The sequence below is a fragment of the Palaemon carinicauda genome, chromosome 13 (genome assembly GCF_036898095.1).
Source record: "Palaemon carinicauda isolate YSFRI2023 chromosome 13, ASM3689809v2, whole genome shotgun sequence".
Taxonomy (NCBI): Eukaryota; Metazoa; Arthropoda; class Malacostraca; order Decapoda; family Palaemonidae; genus Palaemon; species Palaemon carinicauda.
This window is the reverse complement of record NC_090737.1, coordinates 139,052,686-139,073,670: the sequence shown is the minus strand read 5'-3', so window position 1 is coordinate 139,073,670 and position 20,985 is coordinate 139,052,686. Positions and strand designations below refer to the sequence as shown.

Here is a 20,985-nt window from a genome sequence, read left to right as displayed (position 1 = left end):
AAGTAGCCACTGAACAATTACAGTACAGTAATTAGCCCTTTGAGCTAAGAGGTGTTTGGTAATTTCAGTGTTGTCAGGTGTGTGAGGAAAGACGAGAATCTAAAGAATAGGCCAGACTATTCGGTGTATGTGTAAGTAAAGAAAAAAGAGCGGTAACCAGAGAGAGGGATCCAATGCTTTATTGTCTGGCCAGTCAAAGGATCCAGTAACTCTCTAGCGGTAGTATCTCAACGGGAAAGCCTTATTCTATCAGTTATGTGTAACGCTACTAATACAGGAGACAAAAATGTCTTAATGGTTTTATTTTTAACAAAGGTTTCACATGTGTTCTGGTTCATGGTTATGTCTCGAAGTAAAAATACAGTACTAAATTTGTTTGTTATGGAATATTCTTGAACTTTCATACATACATACATGGATTACCATCACCTAGAACAGTCTATTTTTCCTATAGATTTAAGGAAAACCTTTATAAGAAAGTTGCTCTTGTATGGTGGATTGATGATATGGTTTGGCAAGCTTGTCGGCTCCATCTCCCTACAATTTGATTGATTTACTTTTTGTACTTATTTCTCTAACGACATAAATGCCCTTATCAGATGTCTAGAATTACTGTAAGATCTTTTCTCAGACATCATCTCTGACGTTTAAAACACTTCCAGAATATAAAATTACTTCAAGTCTTTCCTATATTTAACCTTTGTTTGTTCTTACACAAATAAAAATCAGGGTAAAGGACTCAGGTATGTATAGTTAAGAAAAATACAAATTACTTTCATAATTTAATGTATACTGTATATTGTATTATAGCTCAGTTATCAACTTAGTTTATAGGTGTTATGTTTTGAAAGGATTAACAAACTTGTGTTAATGCTGTACATGAGTTTTAGCCATTTTACCCCCAAGCTATGTGGAACTTTCAAGCACATTTTCCTATACAGTATATTTTTTTTTTTAAATTGCTCTAACAGCCTTAATTTTTGTCATAGAGAGGTCAGGTTGGTCTCATTCTTTTGGAAAATGCCTGAAGTTTCTCATAAAGTTATCAAAAATATGCAAAAAAATGTAAATAACGGTTTTTTGCAAGGACGTACCGGTACGTCCATTGAGGGTAAAAGGGTGAAGAATTGCTGTACTGTATAGTATTTGGAATCTGTGTTTTGACAACTCTTAAGAGTTAAGAAGACCATTCATTATTAGAACATGATTCTTGCTTTAGACTTCTAATATCTCTGATTGATTGATTGATAGAGAGTTTTCTAGTATCCTGACATGTAAGGTCATTGATGCCGTCTAATATCTCTGAAACTCCATGTTTGCCATTTAAGATGTGTGTTCATTTTGCCTTACTAGTAGTTTTTACCACTTTGTTGAATATGAAATTATTTTATTTTAGTACTTTTCCCATTTAGTTAAATTTGAAATAATTTGGTTTTAGTATTGTCATGGTTATGAATGTTAAAATGGAGGAAATGTTTGCTGTACAGTAGAGTTTATTTGAACACAATACAGGAGACAGAGAACTATAAGTCACTTCTTTGTTACTTGTATGAAAATTAGTACTGTATACTGTACATTACATATTTTATGATATTGTTATTATTGTTATTATTATTATTATTAGTAGTAGTAGTAGTATTAGTACTGTACTATTGTTATTATTATTACTAGCTAAGCTACAACTGTAATTTGAAAAGCAAGGCGCTATAAGTCCAAGGGTTCCAACAGGGAAAAATAGCCTAGTGACGAAAAAAAACAAGGAAATAAATAAACTACAACAGAAGTAATGAACAATTAATTAAAGCAAAATATTTTAAGAACAGTAACAACATTAAAGTAAACCTTTCATACATATACTCTATAAAGATATTTATGTCAGCCTGTTCAACATAAAAACATTCGCTCCAAGTTTCATGGTGTAGTTTGACTTGTATTTCCTCTTGCTTTAATGTCTTTTATGGTTTTCAGAAAATAGATTATTACAAGGGCATTGACTCATTTCAGAATTGCCTGAGACGAGCTTCACACGCAGCATCAGTAATCCTGAGGCGGTGATGAGACGTCGTCGTGCACAAAAGCTCGAGAAGAAATTACAACAGTTTAGAAGTAAAGATGGAGGCCCTGATACCGGTGGCACTCTAAAGGTTAGTAGAATCAAATTCGTCTTAAGTTTTGTCTTTGAAACTTCCAGGAAAAATTTGAAAAAATAGTTTTACATATGTCTTTCCTGATTGGCCCTTGGGGAGAGATCACCGTAGAGTTTAAAACTTTACTCATCTGAGTTATCAGCAGCCATTGTATGGCCCTCCCTGGTCCTGGTTTGGGTGGAGAGGGGCTTGGGTTCCCTGGTCCTGGTTTGGGTGGAGAGGAGGCTTGGGTTCCCTGGTCCTGGTTCGGGTGGAGAGGGGCTTGGGTTCCCTGGTCCTGGTTTGGGTGGAGAGGGTGCTTAGGTTCCCTGGTCCTGGTTTGGGTGGAGAGGGGCTTGGGTTCCCTGGTCCTGGTTTGGGTGGAGAGGGTGCTTAGGTTCCCTGGTCCTGGTTTGGGTGGAGAGGGGCTTGGGTTCCCTGGTCCTGGTTTGGGTGGAGAGGGGCTTGGGTTCCCTGGTCCTGGTTTGGGTGGAGAGGGGCTTGGGTTCCCTGGTCCTGGTTTGGGTGGAGAGGGGCTTGGGTTCCCTGGTCCTGGTTTGGGTGGAGAGGGGCTTGGGTTCCCTGGTCCTGGTTTGGGTGGAGAGGGGCTTGGGTTCCCTGGTCCTGGTTTGGGTGGAGAGGGGCTTGGGTTCCCTGGTCCTGGTTTGGGTGGAGAGGGGCTTGGGTTCCCTGGTCCTGGTTTGGGTGGAGAGGGGCTTGGGTTCCCTGGTCCTGGTTTGGGTGGAGAGGGGCTTGGGTTCCCTGGTCCTGGTTTGGGTGGAGAGGGGCTTGGGTTCCCTGGTCCTGGTTTGGGTGGAGAGGGGCTTGGGTTCCCTGGTCCTGGTTTGGGTGGAGAGGGGCTTGGGTTCCCTGGTCCTGGTTTGGGTGGAGAGGGGCTTGGGTTCCCTGGTCCTGGTTTGGGTGGAGAGGGGCTTGGGTTCCCTGGTCCTGGTTTGGGTGGAGAGGGGCTTGGGTTCCCTGGTCCTGGTTTGGGTGGAGAGGGGCTTGGGTTCCCTGGTCCTGGTTTGGGTGGAGAGGGGCTTGGGTTCCCTGGTCCTGGTTTGGGTGGAGAGGGGCTTGGGTTCCCTGGTCCTGGTTTGGGTGGAGAGGGGCTTGGGTTCCCTGGTCCTGGTTTGGGTGGAGAGGGGCTTGGGTTCCCTGGTCCTGGTTTGGGTGGAGAGGGGCTTGGGTTCCCTGGTCCTGGTTTGGGTGGAGAGGGCTTGGGTTCCCTGGTCCTGGTTTGGGTGGAGAGGGGGCTTGGGTTCCCTGGTCCTGGTTTGGGTGGAGAGGGCCTTGGGTTCCCTGGTCCTGGTCTGGGTGGAGAGGGGCTTAGGTTCTCTGGTCCTGGTTTGGGGGGGGAGAGGCTTGGGTGCTGGTCATATGAATAATATGGTCAGTCTCTTGGGAATTGTCCTGCCAGTAAGGACATTGTTAGTCCCTTACTTCTGCCATTCATGAGCGCCCTTTAAACGTTTGAACTAGTTAGCATGCATTCCCATGCTAGGGAGTCGTTCTTTTCAGTCCTTATCATGTTTCAGTCTTGGTCTTTCCAAAGATAACATGCCTTCTCTTTGCTGTGATAAAGTACTTTTTTTATTCACTACAGTTTTATATCATCAATATGAAGATTCCAATTTAGTTTTGGTATTAAAATTCTTACTTAGCTATTCTCTATTGTCCTTTTAAGTTTCCTCTGTATTTTCAAAGGTTCTACAATACACACATGCTGGAATTTCATAAATCTGCCTTAATAGAGCTAATATGTGGATATAATATTTCAGAAATAATGTTTTCCTTGAGTGGAATAGATGTGATTTTTTGTCCCTGCATGGAATTTCATAAATCTGCCTTAATAATTCTTTCCAGAAGTGGAATAGAGGTGATTTCTTGCCATGCATCTACAGTATATTATTTTATTCATTCCTTACTTTAGAGATAGATCCACCACTATTTTCACAACTAGACTTTTTCATATGTATGCGGTGTCAAATAATATAGGAGGCTGGGGATCGATTATCAACCTTGCTCTGCGGAAAGAATTGGTACCACAAACTCCTTCGAGAATGAAGTTGGTAGAGTCATTTTGGAGATCATTGGGACTAGGAGCATTAATGGATCTTGTGGGTGCTTAAGTCCATGTCTTCATTTATTCAATTTTGACAAGATGGCTTCATTTTATGGGTAGGAGAAGATATTCCAGTTTCTAGGTCTGGTACCTGAGCATTGGTACCAGTTGTTCCATGCATTTGTAAACGATTTTGAAATTACTTTGATGATTGGCAAGTGATGGTTGAATACTGGACTAAATCTTAGCTACAATCCGTCAGGACAGGATCTGAAGATTATCATATTGGGTCAGTATTCTTTGAAAAACACTAAACCTATTGGTTAACCCTTTTACCCCCAATGGACGTACTGGTACGTTTCACAAAACTCATCGCTTTACCCCCATGGACGTACTGGTACGTCCTTGCTAAAAACTGCTATGTACATTTTTTCTTATGTATTTTTATAACTTTATGAGAAACTTCAGGCATTTTCCAAAAGAATGAGACCAACCTGACCTCTCTATGACGAAAATTAAAGCTGTTAGAGCAATTTAAAAAATATATATTACAAAATGTGCTTGAAAAAGAAATGCCGGGGTGTTAAGAGTTGGAAAGTTCCAAATAGCTTGCGGGGTAAAAGGGTTAAGAGTTGTGGTAATTCCTGGTTGAGCAACTTGATTGCTGGAAAGATTGATTATACACAGTACAGCTATTTATTATTGTAGTTGCTTCAGCTGTAAGTATTTAGGTAGGGACAAGCTGTGACTGCTGAACAATTACCTAGCCTTGGAGAATGTTCTTGAGTCTTCTATGGGGGGAGGGCTCTGTACACCTCTTAGGAGTTCCTGGTCACTCCTGTCATGGAAATACTGTTTTTATGGATGCGTCAAGTCAAGGCTGATGCACATGCCTATTGAATCCTTGGTGGAGCAGGTTACTAACTTGGCTTTTTCTTTCTAAGTGCAAAAATTGGCACACACACTCCTTAGGGATGGCTATTTTGATAATACCTGTTAGTCACCTAGAAATTGAAGATGGCATCCATTTTTCAAGATGGATGCCATTGAATATACAGAAATATTGTATTTTGCAATAAAATTGCAAAGACTTGTCCTATTTGAACAAACTTGGTGTCAAATCATAAATTTTTCACTATATAGAATGTGAATTTGGAACTGTATCTACTCACTAGATTCCATGTACCATAATATTAGGCCCGGAATCATAATTAGGGTAAAGAACGTTGGTCCTTAAAGATTAGAGAAAAAAGTTTAGAAAAGGCGTTGCCTTATGTACAGATTACGCTTTTCACTAATGCCAATGTTATACCATTTCTGTATTCTCTACTTTAACGTTTAAACATGTCCAACTTGTTTTATTGGTCCTGTGAGGCAACTTCAAACTAGAGTTGTATAAACAACACCCCATAAGCCTCTGGGATGTGAGGTGCAATGTTTATAGAAATCATGATGCACAAGTTATAGCAATTTTGATAATAACTCAGGACCATAAAGGGATTTTGAATAAGGAAAAATCTATTTCTGGGCGAAGGACCTGTGACGCCCAGCGAAATGCTCCTTATAGCACCATTTCTAAGGTATAAGTACTGCTAATTATACCAGAGAAAAAAGTTGCATGGAATGCCAGGAATATACCCAGCTCGCTCACCCTTATAGAGTGTCGGTATAGTAACTGGGGCGTGTTAGAACCACTACCAGAGGTCCCTTACCAATTAGTCCTCTCCTTCCTCAATATCCCCCGATACTACGAGGTGCCGTTCTACATCCGACTATTGCTCGCTACTACGACTAACCCCCATGTTATTGAAGAAAAAAGTGAAGCAAAAACTGGCACGTCTTCGCAGTCAACATTGACGAGAAATACAGGAAATTGTCAAGTCGAAGAAATCTCTTTTTCTTAGAACTTCTTAGATCTCTGCAATTTTTGGATATTTTACACAAAATCTGCTTGGAAGTCCTTGTTGTGTAGTTAAGTGCTGTATAGTTGCATCCTATTGACAGATGAAGTAATGTTGCCTGTAATCGGGCTTCAGCTGAAATACTCGTCTCCTATTAGTATCCTGTTTGGTGATTGGTGGTTCCAGTTTCAAAAGATTATAAAACGTATTTGGATCCTTTTTAACTCGTAGTATTGTAACACTACTTCCCAAATTTTCTTGCCATTGCAACCACTCTTTTCACCAAATTGTCTTCTTTCTTCTTTTCTTGTTCACAGCAATAACAATAAAAAAAAATGTTCTTTTTGCACGTATGATTGTCCATTTTCTCATTACTTGTACACCAATCACTACAGCTGTACAATCACTCCTGCTGCTATCACTGGCCACCACCACAAAGCTTTTGCTGTTCATCTGTCATCGTTTGGACGCAAACATAAAGAAAGACCTTTACGAACTTTGTTCAATGAAAAACAAAGTTTACTGAACAATATTCTGTGGTGTGGACGGAGCCTTAGGTGCCCTTAGTGCAATATATTATTGGATGTGCGTGTATGCAGTAGACCTTTACTCGTTTGCTACAAATTGTCTTGCTACCTGGATGAGTATACTACAACAACCTTGCAATTGCACAGTGCCAGGCAGGTCAGACGAAAGTAATAACATTTGCATCGATCACAACATTCTGACTTGCATTCACACTTTGTCAGCTGCTAGTAACACACTGCATAGGGGGAAGCTTTGCCAAATGATCTACCACAGATCTTTCTTGGTCCAGCTCCTGTTGGCAGAGTTTGAGTTTCTGGTTGATGTACAGATGACTGATTCCAGCATGCTACACTTGCTGCTTCAGCGCTGCTTGCATTGGAGGAATGACTTTGCATGGTCTCTGCTTGCAAGCATGGATGTCTAACCTCACGTCGTCAACGCCTTTAGTTATTCTGAATCTGTCATACATCATCACTATGAACTTCTCCAAGATCTCCAGCTCTTCATCATCCACTTCTTCTTCTTCTTCCCAGCTGGTTCCCATTTTTATATGGGGTCGCCGTTGCGGATGAGCCGTTTCCATCTTTTTCTATTATGCGCTTCTGCCTCATCAATCCCCTTCTCCTGTAAGTCTCCTCTCACACAGTCCCTCCATCTCTTTCTTGGTCTCCCTCTTCTTCTTCTTCCTTGAACCTCCATCTCCATAGTATGTCTCCCAATGTGGTCCTCATCTCTCCTCATCAGGTGTCCATACCATCTCAGCCTCCCTTCCTGCACTTTCTTTGATATTTCCACCACCTTTGTCGACCCCCTTATGTAGTCATTTTTTATCCGATCCTCTCTTCATCATCCACTACTAGTGGGTATTGCATGAGTTTGCTGAAGTCACTGGAAGCCTCATCACAAACTACACAGGTTTACCAAGTAAAATTCTTCCCTTTGCCATGAAATGCTGAAATCACAGCTAGGGAAAACATTGAAAAAGACCATCTCTCTACTCTTTTCTGTAGAGTGTAACATAAGTCATGTATGGGAACCCACCTCAGGTTCTGTCCTTAACCGAAGGCAACCAACAACTGTTGCAGACCTAGCTCCTGAAGTACATGCAGAACACAATGTGCAGTGACGACATGAGTGTCGCTGGCTCTTTTAGTACAAAGAACCAAGTGAATACAGTAAGTCCATGTTTCCAAATTCAAATTCTACATAGTGAAAAATTTATGATTTGACACAAAGATCATTCAAATGGAAGAAATCTGCAATTTTATTGCTAAATGCATTATTTCTGTATATTCAATGGCATGTACCTTGAAAAATGGGAGCCATCTTCAATTTTTAGGTGGCTAATGAGTTTTATCAAAAGAACAATCCCGAAGGTTTGTGTTATATTTTGGTGTTTGTTTCCGGAAATGAAAAAATTCTCCTGTAAATTTGCTCTCGGCTCCACGACATGATCTTGGACAGAGTAAGGCATGGACTGGCATGCCAACTTCCTTTTAAACAAGTAAGCTGCTACAGCTGACTGTTTTATTACCTGTGGGAAGTGTTGGGATCCATAAATTTGCATTACATCTTAGTTCATCCTCGTCTCTCAGTCATTATTCCGTTATAAGACAAAGACTTTTAGAATGAGTGGTGTGTATTGTATGTCCTCTTTTCTCGAATTACACTCCTGATACAGATGCTTTGTAGTACAAACATAGTTTTTCTTTTTTTCTTACATAATCTTTACATCCCTATAAGATGTAAGACTATCATTTGGCCCTCAAGTGCTCTACTAAATCCTCCAGGCATGTAAAGGTACTCTGGGACATTCAGCATCATTGTCTACCACTTAAAGACAGTTTAAGGCATTTACGCAAACCAAATAATCAAATATTTGGCATTTCCCAGCCCTTATATCTCACTTCCTCATGTACAGGATATATGAAAAGAAAAGGTACAAGTTTCATACATTCTTTGGGGAGGTTCATGCTTAGTAAGTCGTCCTCATCCAGCTTACACTTAAGAATAGTGAACTTGGAAACATGTGAAACATCAGTATAGGTTTATATATGATCGATGGATTTTTAAGAAAAAGTTTGCTATTAAAGCCAGTTTTAGTCAACATTTTTCAACAACTTCATTGGTAATATGATCATCCTAGGGGGCTTCTACCATGAATCTTGAATTTTCAGTTACATGTGTTTAGTTTAAGATAGAGTTCTTTGCTTTTCTCTAATGGGGAACATCGATAGAGAAAAAAATGGAGTCAAGTATACATTTTTATCCCTTTCAGGTACTTTATACAGCATATTAAATATTCTTTGTCATTCTACATTTGGTTCTTCTTTTTCTTCTTTAGATTGCCCGGAGCTTCTCTCCGGACAGGGGCTTTTTGACGGTGCGTCTAGCCCCTAGGTGGTTAAAACATTTGGTTGTATAGTTAGTTACTCAATACATAAATTTTTTTTATATTTAAGTTTTCCATCTTGATTTTCAACAACTTGACAGCTGCAACCTACTGTAATGTCCTTACAGTGACAGCTGTCTAGAACAGGAAATAAATCAGTTATATGAAATAGGAATTTGAGAGGAATAACCTACCAGATAAATATAATATACATTGGTGGATTGTATCACAAATTCTATGAACTACTACTTTATGTAAGACTTAAACAAATGACTAAAATACTTGATGTAATCCCCTCAAGAATTAGGAAACTTATAAGTAATTTATTCCATAATTGTTTGTTCTGTTTTCATAGCATAACTCTTTCCTATTAACAACTTATTATTGTGTAAAACTTCCTTACCGTGAACTGTTTGATTTGGACCTTTGATATTTTTAGCATTTACACACTAATGACAGCTGAATGTAAGGGTTATATTTGTTTAGTTTTTCCAAACCTAGATATTTTGTTAATGATTATATTAAGAACTGTATGTGGATATGCCCAAACTCTACTTAAAATCTTGATTGTTCAAAATTGATAGTAAAAGGTAATACATAAATGTCAAAAGTACTCGTCACCGTTAAAAATTAACTTTTTTATGCAGGTATGCAGTAGGATTTAATTTTTTTTTTTAATTTTGACGATTCGTTTCCCAAAGAATTGGAAAGCTAATATTTTGATTTCGAAGGACAATTTAGTTTTGTACATTCTCTATCTATTCATTGAAGTATTATCCTAAATATCCTGGGTAGTCTATCAAGGAGGACTTTAACCTCATAGAGGTTTCTGTGACTGAAGTTTGAGCATCAGGCTTTCAAAACTGAAGCTTCATTTTACAAACTGCAGCCTTGGGTAAAATGACAAAAGTAACGCTAAAGATAACGCTCACAGTTTAGCTACTCACCTTTCTTACATGGAAGAGTAAGGAAAACATTAACTGATAAAGGATCCTCAAAATTATGAGTGTGCCAGGAAATGGATAGATAGTTGAGTAAGAATTATAGAATAATAGGAGTGATTTCTATAATATTCATGAAGTAAAATTAGGGCAGACGACCCCCAAAATTCAACATAGAAAATTAACCCTGAATTGATTACAAAACCACTTGGCAAAAGTCAAAGAGTTACTTGTATCCCATACAACAGAAAGGCAGGCAGTTGTTGGTTCCTTTCACATGCAAAAGCACACTGAAAACAGAGAAGTGTAAAGCAAGTACAGTAAGATTGAGGCAAAGACAATGTAGGAGTGTGATTGATTCTGAACTGTTACTGCTCTGAAATCGTAAAATGGAAAGAGGCTAATTGTCGAATGTGTGAGTAGCCTGGTCATTGGATGTGTTCTTTTCAACTAAAGTAGGTGCTATCATATAGTTTTTTTTGGTTGATAAGTAGGCTGTATTGAACAGTTTTGCTGTTTTATTAAGTGAATTAAGACTGGTAAAACTCACAACTGTGAGCCCGAAAAAAGATTGATATGTGCGATTTGTTTGTGTGGTAAAAGAACTAATGATTAAAGTGTGTGCGTAAGACTGTGCAATCTAGAGTATACAGTATCAGTCGAAGAAGCATTTGAATCAACCTGCCATGAATATATTAAATTATCTCCACGAACATACCCTGATGTTGATATTGCTTCGCTCTCAAAGCTTGGTTATATTGACATTTATCTCTAAAACTGAAAAATTTCTTGTTTTATTTTCCTTCTAATAGACTTTAGCCCTTAGTTCAGTGATGAGAAAATCAACAGTAGTGCCTCATAGCAATAACAGTTGTTTTGGCAAGCTGTACTGTCTTTGTCTTCTGTCTCCGTGTTGCTTTTAACTTGAACTCCATACTCTGTTGCTCAGTCATCAAGCTTTATAATTTCATTCTTGAAGTTATTTTTTTTATGATGCCTTGTGAGTCAGGCAAAATTTAATGCCAGGTTTGTGCAGAGGAAAATGCCTGTTTTTCAGTTATCACAGTTAAGGAAAACATCCCATATGTATTAAAGAAAGCATTGTATGTTTTGCAGTTAAGTAATAAAGAAAATTAGTTGCAGATATAAAGAAAATTAGTAGCGTATATCAATCACATTTATATTAGCCTTGAGTTATAAGTAATTGTTTTGATATATTTCTTCTTTCCCCAGATTTATGGTGAATCTCTCCGTCCAGATGTGCCTTACAAGACTTTACTTCTGTCCATCCGTGATAATGCTCATAGTGTTGTTCGAGAGATGTTGGAAAAATATGGCCTTTACAAAGAAGACCCTAATAATTACTGTTTAGTACAGGTAATTCTTTGAGATTTCTGTTTTTTTGCTCTATTTACAGATTATAAACATCCTTTTTTGGTCAGAAATCAGGGTTAGAAACTGAGAGTTTTAGTATTTTGAACCTTTCCTAAATCATACAAAACGTAGCGTACATTTACCAAGGCACTTCCTCCAATTTTTGGGGGGTAGCCGACATCAAACAAATGAAACAGAAAAGGGGACCTCTCCTCTCTACATTCCTCCCGGCCTGACAAGGGACTCAACCGAGTTCGGCTGGTACTGCTAGGGGTGCCACAGCCCACCCTCCCCTGGCACCACAGATGAAGCTTCATAACGCTGAATCCCCTACTGCTCCTACCTCCGCGGTCTTCCAAGGCACCGTAGGAAGCAGCAGAGCCTACCGGAACTGCGTCACAATCGCTCGCCATTCATTCCGTAGCATCGATCCCATAAAACATCACCAGTGCTAAAATAAGTCTTTACTTAGCATAACATAGTGCATTGCTTTAATTAAGCAGGCAAATACACAGCTATGTTAGTTGTTTTTTATGAATTATGCATAATTTGTTTGGAGTTTTCTCCCATAATAATAAAGAAATATATTCACAGTATGGAGTTATCTCACATAATAATAAAGAAATATATTCACAGTATGGAGTTATCTCACATAATAATAAAGAAATATATTCACAGTATGGAGTTATCTCACATAATAATAAAGAAATATATTCACAGTATGGAGTTATCTCACATAATAATAAAGAAATATATTCACAGTATGGAGTTATCTCACATAGTAATAAAGAAATATATTCACAGTATTAATAATGTATAGTCACATTAATATGCGAGTGTCTAGATTGAGCCAACCTTGTGCTGACACTGGCTTTCGCTCATACATAGCATTTTGTAACAAAAATATTTGTGAAAAAGTAGAAATTATTGGTACCGTCATTGAATTTGGAACCCAAAGCTTTGTTAGTATTAATATTTCGGCCTGGTTCCTAAGGTAAGTGATAAATGGCACCCAGAAGGAAAATAGTTAAGACCCTTTATAGAGCTAAAAAAAAAAATGAGTTATGTGCAGTAATAGACAAATAAGTGAGTATCCTGATGATAATGTTTCTAAGTTTACTATTTGCAAAATAAGGTAAGTGGTAAATGGCACCCAATAAGGAAAATAGTCAGGACCCTGTATAGAATTCAACAAAAAAAAAAATCGGTAATGTGCAGTAATAGACAAAAGAGTGCGGTATCCAGATGATAATGTTTCTAAGTTTACTATTTACTGATCTGGTGAAAACTTGATCATCTGGTTTAAGTACCCTATGTTAAATGATTTGTGTTTAATTATCACATCCTTGTAGTGGCATCTTATGTGCAGAATAACGTCACAAATCCCTTACCAAAGTGTAACAAGATGACTTATACAGTATATGTTTGCACATTTGTTAACTTCTATACACATTTTAGAAATGTTGATAGGGTGCAAATTATATCTATTCAGTTATAATTCTTGCACGTCTTTTCTTTGAGTGGCTTTTTCCTGTCCTGATTAAACACCGGTTTGTGTGAATATAATTTCATAAATCAAAATCTCTTGTAGTTAACTGAATTGAACCTAATGGAGATAGACCCACTTCTCTATTGGATAGAATTTTTTTAAAGACAGGTCTTTATTCTTTTAGTTGCATATCCAGACAAAAAGATGTTACTGAATGTTTAGTTAATTATTCATTAAAATTTATGATTTTTTATACCTAGTGTCACACAGCATAAAATGGAAATGTAAACAGCTTTTGTGATATAAATCACCATTGCATAATAGGGTAAGATTGTCTCAAATTCAATCAGAACTTTAGAGCCGATTTGGCTCGGAGCACATATATAACTTAATGGGTTATCTGTAATGTAGTCCAGCTTTATGTAATGCCTTATGGTTGTTTGAATTCAGTGGTAGATTTTTCTTCAGAAACTGATGCATGTGCTGAAGGAATTTGTGTTTTGTATACTGTACTGTATACAGTATATATACAGTATACTGTATATTAATGAAATAGTGGTAAGATTTTAGTATCGGCATTAATAAATGTTAATAATGGTTAACCCTTTTACCCCCAAAGGACGTACTGGTACGTTTCACAAAACACATCCCTTTACCCCCATGGACGTACCGGTACGTCCCTGCAAATAAATGCTATTTACAATTTCTTTTTATTTTTTTGATAATTTTTTGAGAAAATTAAGGCATTTTCCAAGAGAATAAGACCAACCTGACCTCTCTATGATAAAAATTAAGGCTGTTAGAGCAATTTGAAAAATATATACTGCAAAATGTGCTTGAATAAAAAATAACCCTTGGGGGTTAAGGGTTGGAAAGTTCCAAATAGCCTGGGGGTAAAAGGGCTAATATATTTTATGAACCAGCTGAACTCGGTTGAGTCCCTTGTCAGGCTGAGAGGAACGTAGAGAGTAGAGGTCCCCTTTTTTGTTTTTGTTTCATTTGTTGATGTCGGCTACCCCGCAAAATTGGGGTAAGTACCTTGGTATATGTATGTATGTATATTTTATGAAATATTGAAGGTTTTAACCAAATAAAAGATGAAAGCAATGCTTGCTTTTGGTGTACAGATCACTAATTTGATGAACGTGATTTTATATCTAGATTGTACAGAATTTCTTTGTTTATTTTGTACTGATTGTGTTAATGCACCGTCAACATCGAATATAAGATAATGTATAACTATATCTCAAGAAATATCTTCACCAAACTGTTTTTTTGTATTCTGATTTCTCTATTCTACCTCAGGCTGTTGTTGGTAACGATGAAGCCTATGGTGGGTTGTCCCCCCAGAAAGAATACATCTTGGATGACGACGAATGTCCTCTTGCCATCTTGATGAACCATCATCCGTCCAGAGGTAAGTTTACTGTTTTTTGGAATTTTTTCGGCTTATAATTTTATCTTACTACTTTATAAGATACTGTAATAAATATCGTATCTCTTTTTTATTAAGTGTGATAGGCAGTATGTAACATATACTGTATGTATATATATATATATATATATATATATATATATATATATATATATATATATATATATATATATATATATATATATATATATATATATATATATATATATATATATATGTCATTCAATCATTCAAGGCAGGTTCATCCTTGCCAAAAATCTTGGGCAGAATGTGTTGTACTATGCTAGTGGTTATTTTTAGATTTATTTCAGAACCAGGTCTTCTGGAAATATTTAACTTATATAAGGGCGTCTTTGATCTTGTGGTTTTTGAAATTTCTTCAGTCCTATATCCTTATACTTCTATCTTACTATTTTCTAAAGTAACGAATACCATATCTTCCTTTTTATAAAGTGTGGTAGGCCGTGTATAACATATACTGTATCTATATCTTTCAAGGCAGGTTCGTCCTTGCCAAAATTCTTGAGCAGGATGTGTTGCTTTATATCCTTGTACCATTATCCTACTACTTTATAAGGTAATGAATACCATATCTTTATTTTTATCAAGTTTGGTAAGCCATGTGTAACATATACTGTGTATATATCCTGCAAGGCAGGTTCATCCTTGCCAAAATTCTTGAGCAGGATGCGTTGTAATATGTCAGCGGTATTTTTAGACTTATTTCAGGAGCAGGTCTTCTGAAAGCTATTTAAGTTTTATAAGGATGTCTTTGCTTTTATGTTTTTAAATTTAATATCGTTTTATTCTATTCATAACAAACAATATCGGCGTCAATGACCTTTGATGTCAGGATGCCAGAAAACTCCAAATTAATCAGCCAATCAATCGAGGCAGTTGAAAGGTGGACATTGTTTTTATGACTACTTTTTCCACTGAGATGATAAGACTTGTCCAATTGCTTCCTTTTTTTATTTATTTTTTTTTTTTAATAGCCAAGCTACAACCCTAGTTGGTAAAGCAAGATGCTATAAGCCAAAGGGCTCTAACAGGGAAAAATAGCTCAGTGAGGAAAGGAAATAAGGAAATTAATAAATAATGAGAATAAATTAACAATATATCATTCTAAAAACAGTAACAGCGTCAAAACAGATATGTCCTATATAAACTATTAACAACGTCAAAAACAAATATATGTCATATATAAACTATAAAAAGACTCATGTCAGCTTGATTGAGATTGTTTAATTTTCAACTAAACATGATTACTAGAAGTTATAGCTTTCCTTATCCAATCACAGTAACTATACTTTTAGAATAATTCAAGTAAATCATGCTTGGTTATTTTCAATGTGCCATAATTTCAACAGGGAAGTTTTTGCGTGTGCTCCCAATGGCTCTATAGTCGGTGGTATTTGTGTTTCGTATTTTGAAGTGCTTGTCATTTCACCAGCATTATGAATGTTGGTGAACATGGGAGTTTAGAGGACTTACGGATAACGTATTTTTTATAATACAGTAATGTGCATAAATTCATACAATATTTATTAGATTTATTTGAATTTATCAGGGTTAGTTTTTAATGATTTTGGGTAAGAAGCTTTGCGAAAGGAGTTCAGTCATACTATAGTGCTGTACAGCTCTGTATATACATTATCCTTGACAAATCCAGATGCTCATTGCTTCATAGAATACGTGTTTGGGAACCACCTTGTCGTTTTCATCCCTTTTACAAGATCCTTCCAGAATTGTTTATTAACAGTATATGATTATCAGTTGGGTCCATAAGGAATATTCCAATCTTTAGCTTGGATGTAGAAAGCAATAGCCAATTTCTTAGTTCAGTACTATTTAAAAAGCATATAATTGATTACTCTTGTAATCCAATACAGTACTGTATTGATTGTCAGTACATGCCCTTTTCCAAGGATATTACCCTTTTACCTCCAATGCTATTTGGAACTTTCCAACCCTTAACCCCCAGGCGTTTTTTTTTCAAGCACGTTTTGCAATATATATTTTTTAAATTGCGCTAACAGCCTTAATTTTCGTCATGGAGGGGTCAGGTTGGTCTCATTATTTTGGAAAATGCCTGAAGTTTCTCATAAAGTTATCAAAAATATGCAAAAAAATATAAATAGCAATTTTTTGCAAGGACGTACCGGTACGTCCATGGGGGTAAAGGGATGAGTTTAGTGAAACGTACCAGTACAGCACGTCCATTGGGGTAAAAGGGTTAACAGTTGCAGATCACTGCTCTTTAAAGTGAATACTCATTAACATCACAATTATGTTATGGGAATAGTTCAGAAAGATCATCTACTTCCAGATTTTCTGTTGATTTTGATGGTGATGTCTTCTTTAAACAGACGTCTACTTTACTTAGTAAAGCATGAAGGAAAGTTTTCTGTCACCGAGTAGAACTACTGTATCTTGATTTTAAACTTTTTAGCTATGGAGGTTTGGTAAGAACAGTTCCCTAATGTTAACCAGTGCTTCCAACTTCTTACACTTCACTTTTGAAAATAGTAATGGCAGAGACATGTATTCTTCAAGTCCATCTTCTAGTACAGTAGTTAAATTTGTAAGTAAAGAAGAAGATCTTGTTCAGGAAAATATACCTGTAGGAGAACAAGATTAGCCAAGTACATTTACTACTCGCTAGGTTGGATCCCAGAAATTTAGAAAGTCCCCTAGTTGGTTTGGATTTATCTAGTAAACAATTTATTGCAAAGTTCTAACAACATCATTTTGATTATCCCTATCTTCAGTTTTGTAATGAATGATATTACCATACAAGTATAGTACATGCTTGCATAACATGCAATCTCGCATATTGTTAAAATCCTTTCACTGTCACTTTGTTAATCTGAATAACTCTCTCTCTCTCTCTCTCTCTCTCTCTCTCTCTCTCTCTCTCTCTCTCTCTCTCTCTCTCTCTCTCTCTCTTTTAAGTGCTTAAACAAAATCGCTCTACCCAAGAGCAAATGGAGTCTCCTCGGATGGACTATAAGGTTTTTGAGACATTCCCTCTCTCTCTCTCTCTCTCTCTCTCTCTCTCTCTCTCTCTCTCTCTCAGTGTTTAAACAAATGGAGTCTCCTCAGATGGACTAAAATGTCTTTGAGACATCCTTGTATCTCTCTCTTCTCTCTCTCTCTCTCTCTCTCTCTCTCTCTCAAACGTTTAAACAAAAATCGCTCATACCCAAGAGCAAATGGAGTCTCCTCGGATGGACTAAAAGGTTTTTGAGACCTCTCTCTCTCTCTCTCTCTCTCTCTCTCCTCTCTCTCTCTCTCTCACATAATATGTTCCTTCATATTTTGTCTCAAATACTATATATGTTTTCATAAGGTTCAGTTTCCTATGTATTGTATGAGTGCTAGTTTTTCTAGATTTCTTACCAAATGTCTGGTCAATATCTTTTGTCACATATTTCCACTCTCCCTCCCCTAGTTCTAATTAAAAAACAAACAGGTTTTTATGAATAGGAAAAAAACTGTTGATAAGGGTAGTGCAAAATATTGTTATATTTAATTGTAATTTTCTTCAAAACATGTGATGAAAAAGTATCACTAATAGATATATGGTTAAAAAGTTTTCCTTTATTTCATTAGTCATTGATCGCGGATTTTAACTGAAATCATATTTTAAATATGAACAGTTTATAATCCTGTAATAAAATTCTTATCTTTTTCAATGTTCGTTGTCTAACATATTTATTTTTGATTATGGAATACGCGAGGCCCTTTGTGTCAATAGGCGTAGGAGGAGGTAATGAGGATGATCGATTTCTGGCTAATTTTAATATCCAACAAATAGTTAGGAATACCGAAATATCTTGTCCATTACCAATCTAATTTTGTTTTAACTTTTGAGAACACTAAATCGATTGCTAAGCATTAACTAAAACATGAAGTCCCCATATCTTTCCTTTCCTTTTCCTTATGATAATCGTCATGAGAGCCTAGTTGTTCTGGCAACAGGGTGGTAACTCAAAGTTATTCACTGTCTCTTTCCTTTTAAATGGTATTGGGACTGACATTGAGGAAAATGCACTTAGTCTTGCCATCATTTCTTGATGTTTGCCTTTTTGGCAGTAGTATTACTTTCTACAAACGACAAAGTTCTGGTCTAGAAATTCTGTCAAGTCTCTTTATTCATTTCTACATCATTACCTTCACTTATAGGTTAGGCCTTCACCATCATACAAAGTAGGCTTAATAGATGACATTAACAACTTGAATAACTTACGTCCAGTTAGGACAATGAAGATATTTGTGTACTTTACAATATCCCTTCTTCCCCATCATTATCCTTACTTTAAGGAGTTGATTGCCTGATACGCTCTCTCCAATGCCTTCTGTCAAAGGTATACTCTTCCACCAAACCACTTTCTCTTCATATCATCCTTCACCTTATCTTGCCATTTAATTCTTTGCCTCCCTCTGGATCTTCTCCCCGTAATAGGTTCCTTCCGAGTCCTCCTCGGGAATCCTTAATAATTCACTGCCATTACCGTTTTGTCTGTCCCTTTAGCTTGGAAGATGGTAATCAGTTTCATTCTACCACTTTATATAATTAGAAGGGTTTTTGTACATATACCCCAGGTTTTGCTATCGATGGACAGTCTCATTTGTTACTTTTTCAAGTGTTCTGCAATAAAAAAACAATACTGGTGTTAAATTCAAGAGGTTTAGATCTATCTTTGATGTTAAAACATCATTGCATTCTTGGAGGACCTATGCTGTTTATAATCTTTATTATTGAAAGACTTATTTGTTGAGAAAATATGTTAATACAGTACATATACAGAGGATATCTCTTGTTACTGTTTTTTACTACTCAAATTTAAAATGAGAGCTCTAAGACACCTTAAAAGACTTCTGGAACAACATAAGTCTGTACCCTATATTCTATCTAGACTGAGATTATAAATTAGCCCATTTGGTACTATACGTCCACTTATTAATCAGTTCTAAATGAAGTTTTTAAAGATTGACTTTTAGTTTTGGGCTACAAAAAAGAATGGCATTGTTCTCAACACTGCTTATCAATGGTATTTGCTTCTTTGGTGGTGCTATGGTTACTATAACGTTCTCGTTTGTAAATGTCAGGTGTTTCCCGCATGTCTTAAACCTTAGATCAATGTTCCTGAAAAAGATCGTCTCCTTTTCCTCAAGCCACGCATTCAGATACTACCGCTGGAGAGTTATTGGGTCTTTTGATTGGCCAGACAGTACTACTGTACATAGGATACCCTCTCTCTGGTTACGGTTCAATATTCCTTTGCCTACACTTACACTGAATAGTGTGGCCTATTATTTCCACTTTCTCCTCTATCCTTATACACCTGACAACACTGAGATTTCCAAACAACTCCTCTTCGCCCAAGGGGTTAAACCGCTGCACATATAATTGTTCAGTGGCTACTTTCCTCATAGTAAGAGTAGAAGAGAGACTTTAGCTCTGGTAAGCAGCTCTTCTATGAGAAGGACACTCCAAAATCAAACCATTGTTCTCTAGTCATGGGTAGTGTCTTAACCTCTGTAACCATGGTCTTCCACCGTCTTGGGTTAGAGTTCTCTTGCTTGAGGGTACACTCGGGTACACTATTCTATCGTATATCTGTTCCTCTTTGTTTTTAAAGTTTTTCATTTTATATGAAAGATTTATTTTAATGTTGTTACTGTACTTGAAATATCTTATTGTAATTGTTCATTACTTCTTGTTGTTTGTTTATTTCCTCATTTCTTCTCCTGACTGGGCTATTTTCCCTGTTGGAGCCCTGGGCCTTATAGCATATTGCTTTTCCACGTAGGGTTGATGCTTAGCTATTATAATAATAATAACAATAATTAGTCATGATAATTTATACTGTCATCAGAAGACATGTCATTGTCTTAACAAACAAGTGCAGTAACAGTACCTCATTAGGAAACTTATTTCATTGCTTATAGTGCTGAACTGTCTTGGAGTAGCTACATATCATCATCATCTACGCCTATTGACTCAAAGGGCCTCGGTTAGCTTTCGCCAGTCGTCTCTTGCTTAAGCATTCCGTTCAGTACTTCTCCATTCATCATCTATATTGCGCTTCATAGTCCTCAGCCCATACAGGCCTTGGTCTTCCATCTCTTTTAATGCCTTGTGGAGCTGAGCTGAACGTTTGGTGAACTAATCTCTCTTGGGGAGTGGGAAGAGCATATGCTTTGTATTAATCATAATTACAAGGAATGAATGAAAAATATCTAATACATTTGTAAATATAATTGCTCAATTTTAATAATTCAAAATCATAATTACAGTTACAAAATGCAAATATCGTATTTTTCCGCTAGTATATTACATACACCCTTTCCCCAATGAAAAGACAAACAAAAATGCAGTTTGCACCAGTAAAGAACACACGGGAATTCAGAGTCCTTTTTACCCTTTTACCGCCTAATGAACGTACAAGTACGTTTCACAAAACTCATCCCTTTACCACCATGGACGTACCGGTATGTCCTTGCAAAAAATGGCTAATTACATTTTTTTTTGCATATTTTTGATAACTTTGAGAAACTTCTGGCATTTTCCAAAAGAATGAGACCAACATGACCTCTCTATGACAAAAAATAAGGCTGTTAGAGCAATTTAAAAAATATATTGGAATATGTGCTTGATAAAGAAAATCCCCTGGGGGTTCAGGGTTGGAAAGTTCCAAATAGCTTGGGGGTAAAAGGGTTAAGAT

General features: G+C 36.9%; 1 protein-coding gene across 1 annotated transcript in view; it reads left to right on the top strand.

Moving 5' to 3' along the window:
- Positions 1-15,712, top strand: part of LOC137651846 (afadin-like) — a 42,776-nt gene extending 27,064 nt beyond the window's left edge. Inside the window, exons 5-9 of the mRNA XM_068385066.1 lie at positions 2,005-2,144; positions 11,187-11,330; positions 14,122-14,233; positions 14,750-14,828; positions 15,622-15,712. Of these exons, the coding sequence (XP_068241167.1) occupies positions 2,005-2,144; positions 11,187-11,330; positions 14,122-14,233; positions 14,750-14,828; positions 15,622-15,712 (566 nt within the window). The remainder of the gene's footprint in view (positions 1-2,004; positions 2,145-11,186; positions 11,331-14,121; positions 14,234-14,749; positions 14,829-15,621) is intronic.
- Positions 15,713-20,985: the final 5,273 nt, after the last annotated feature.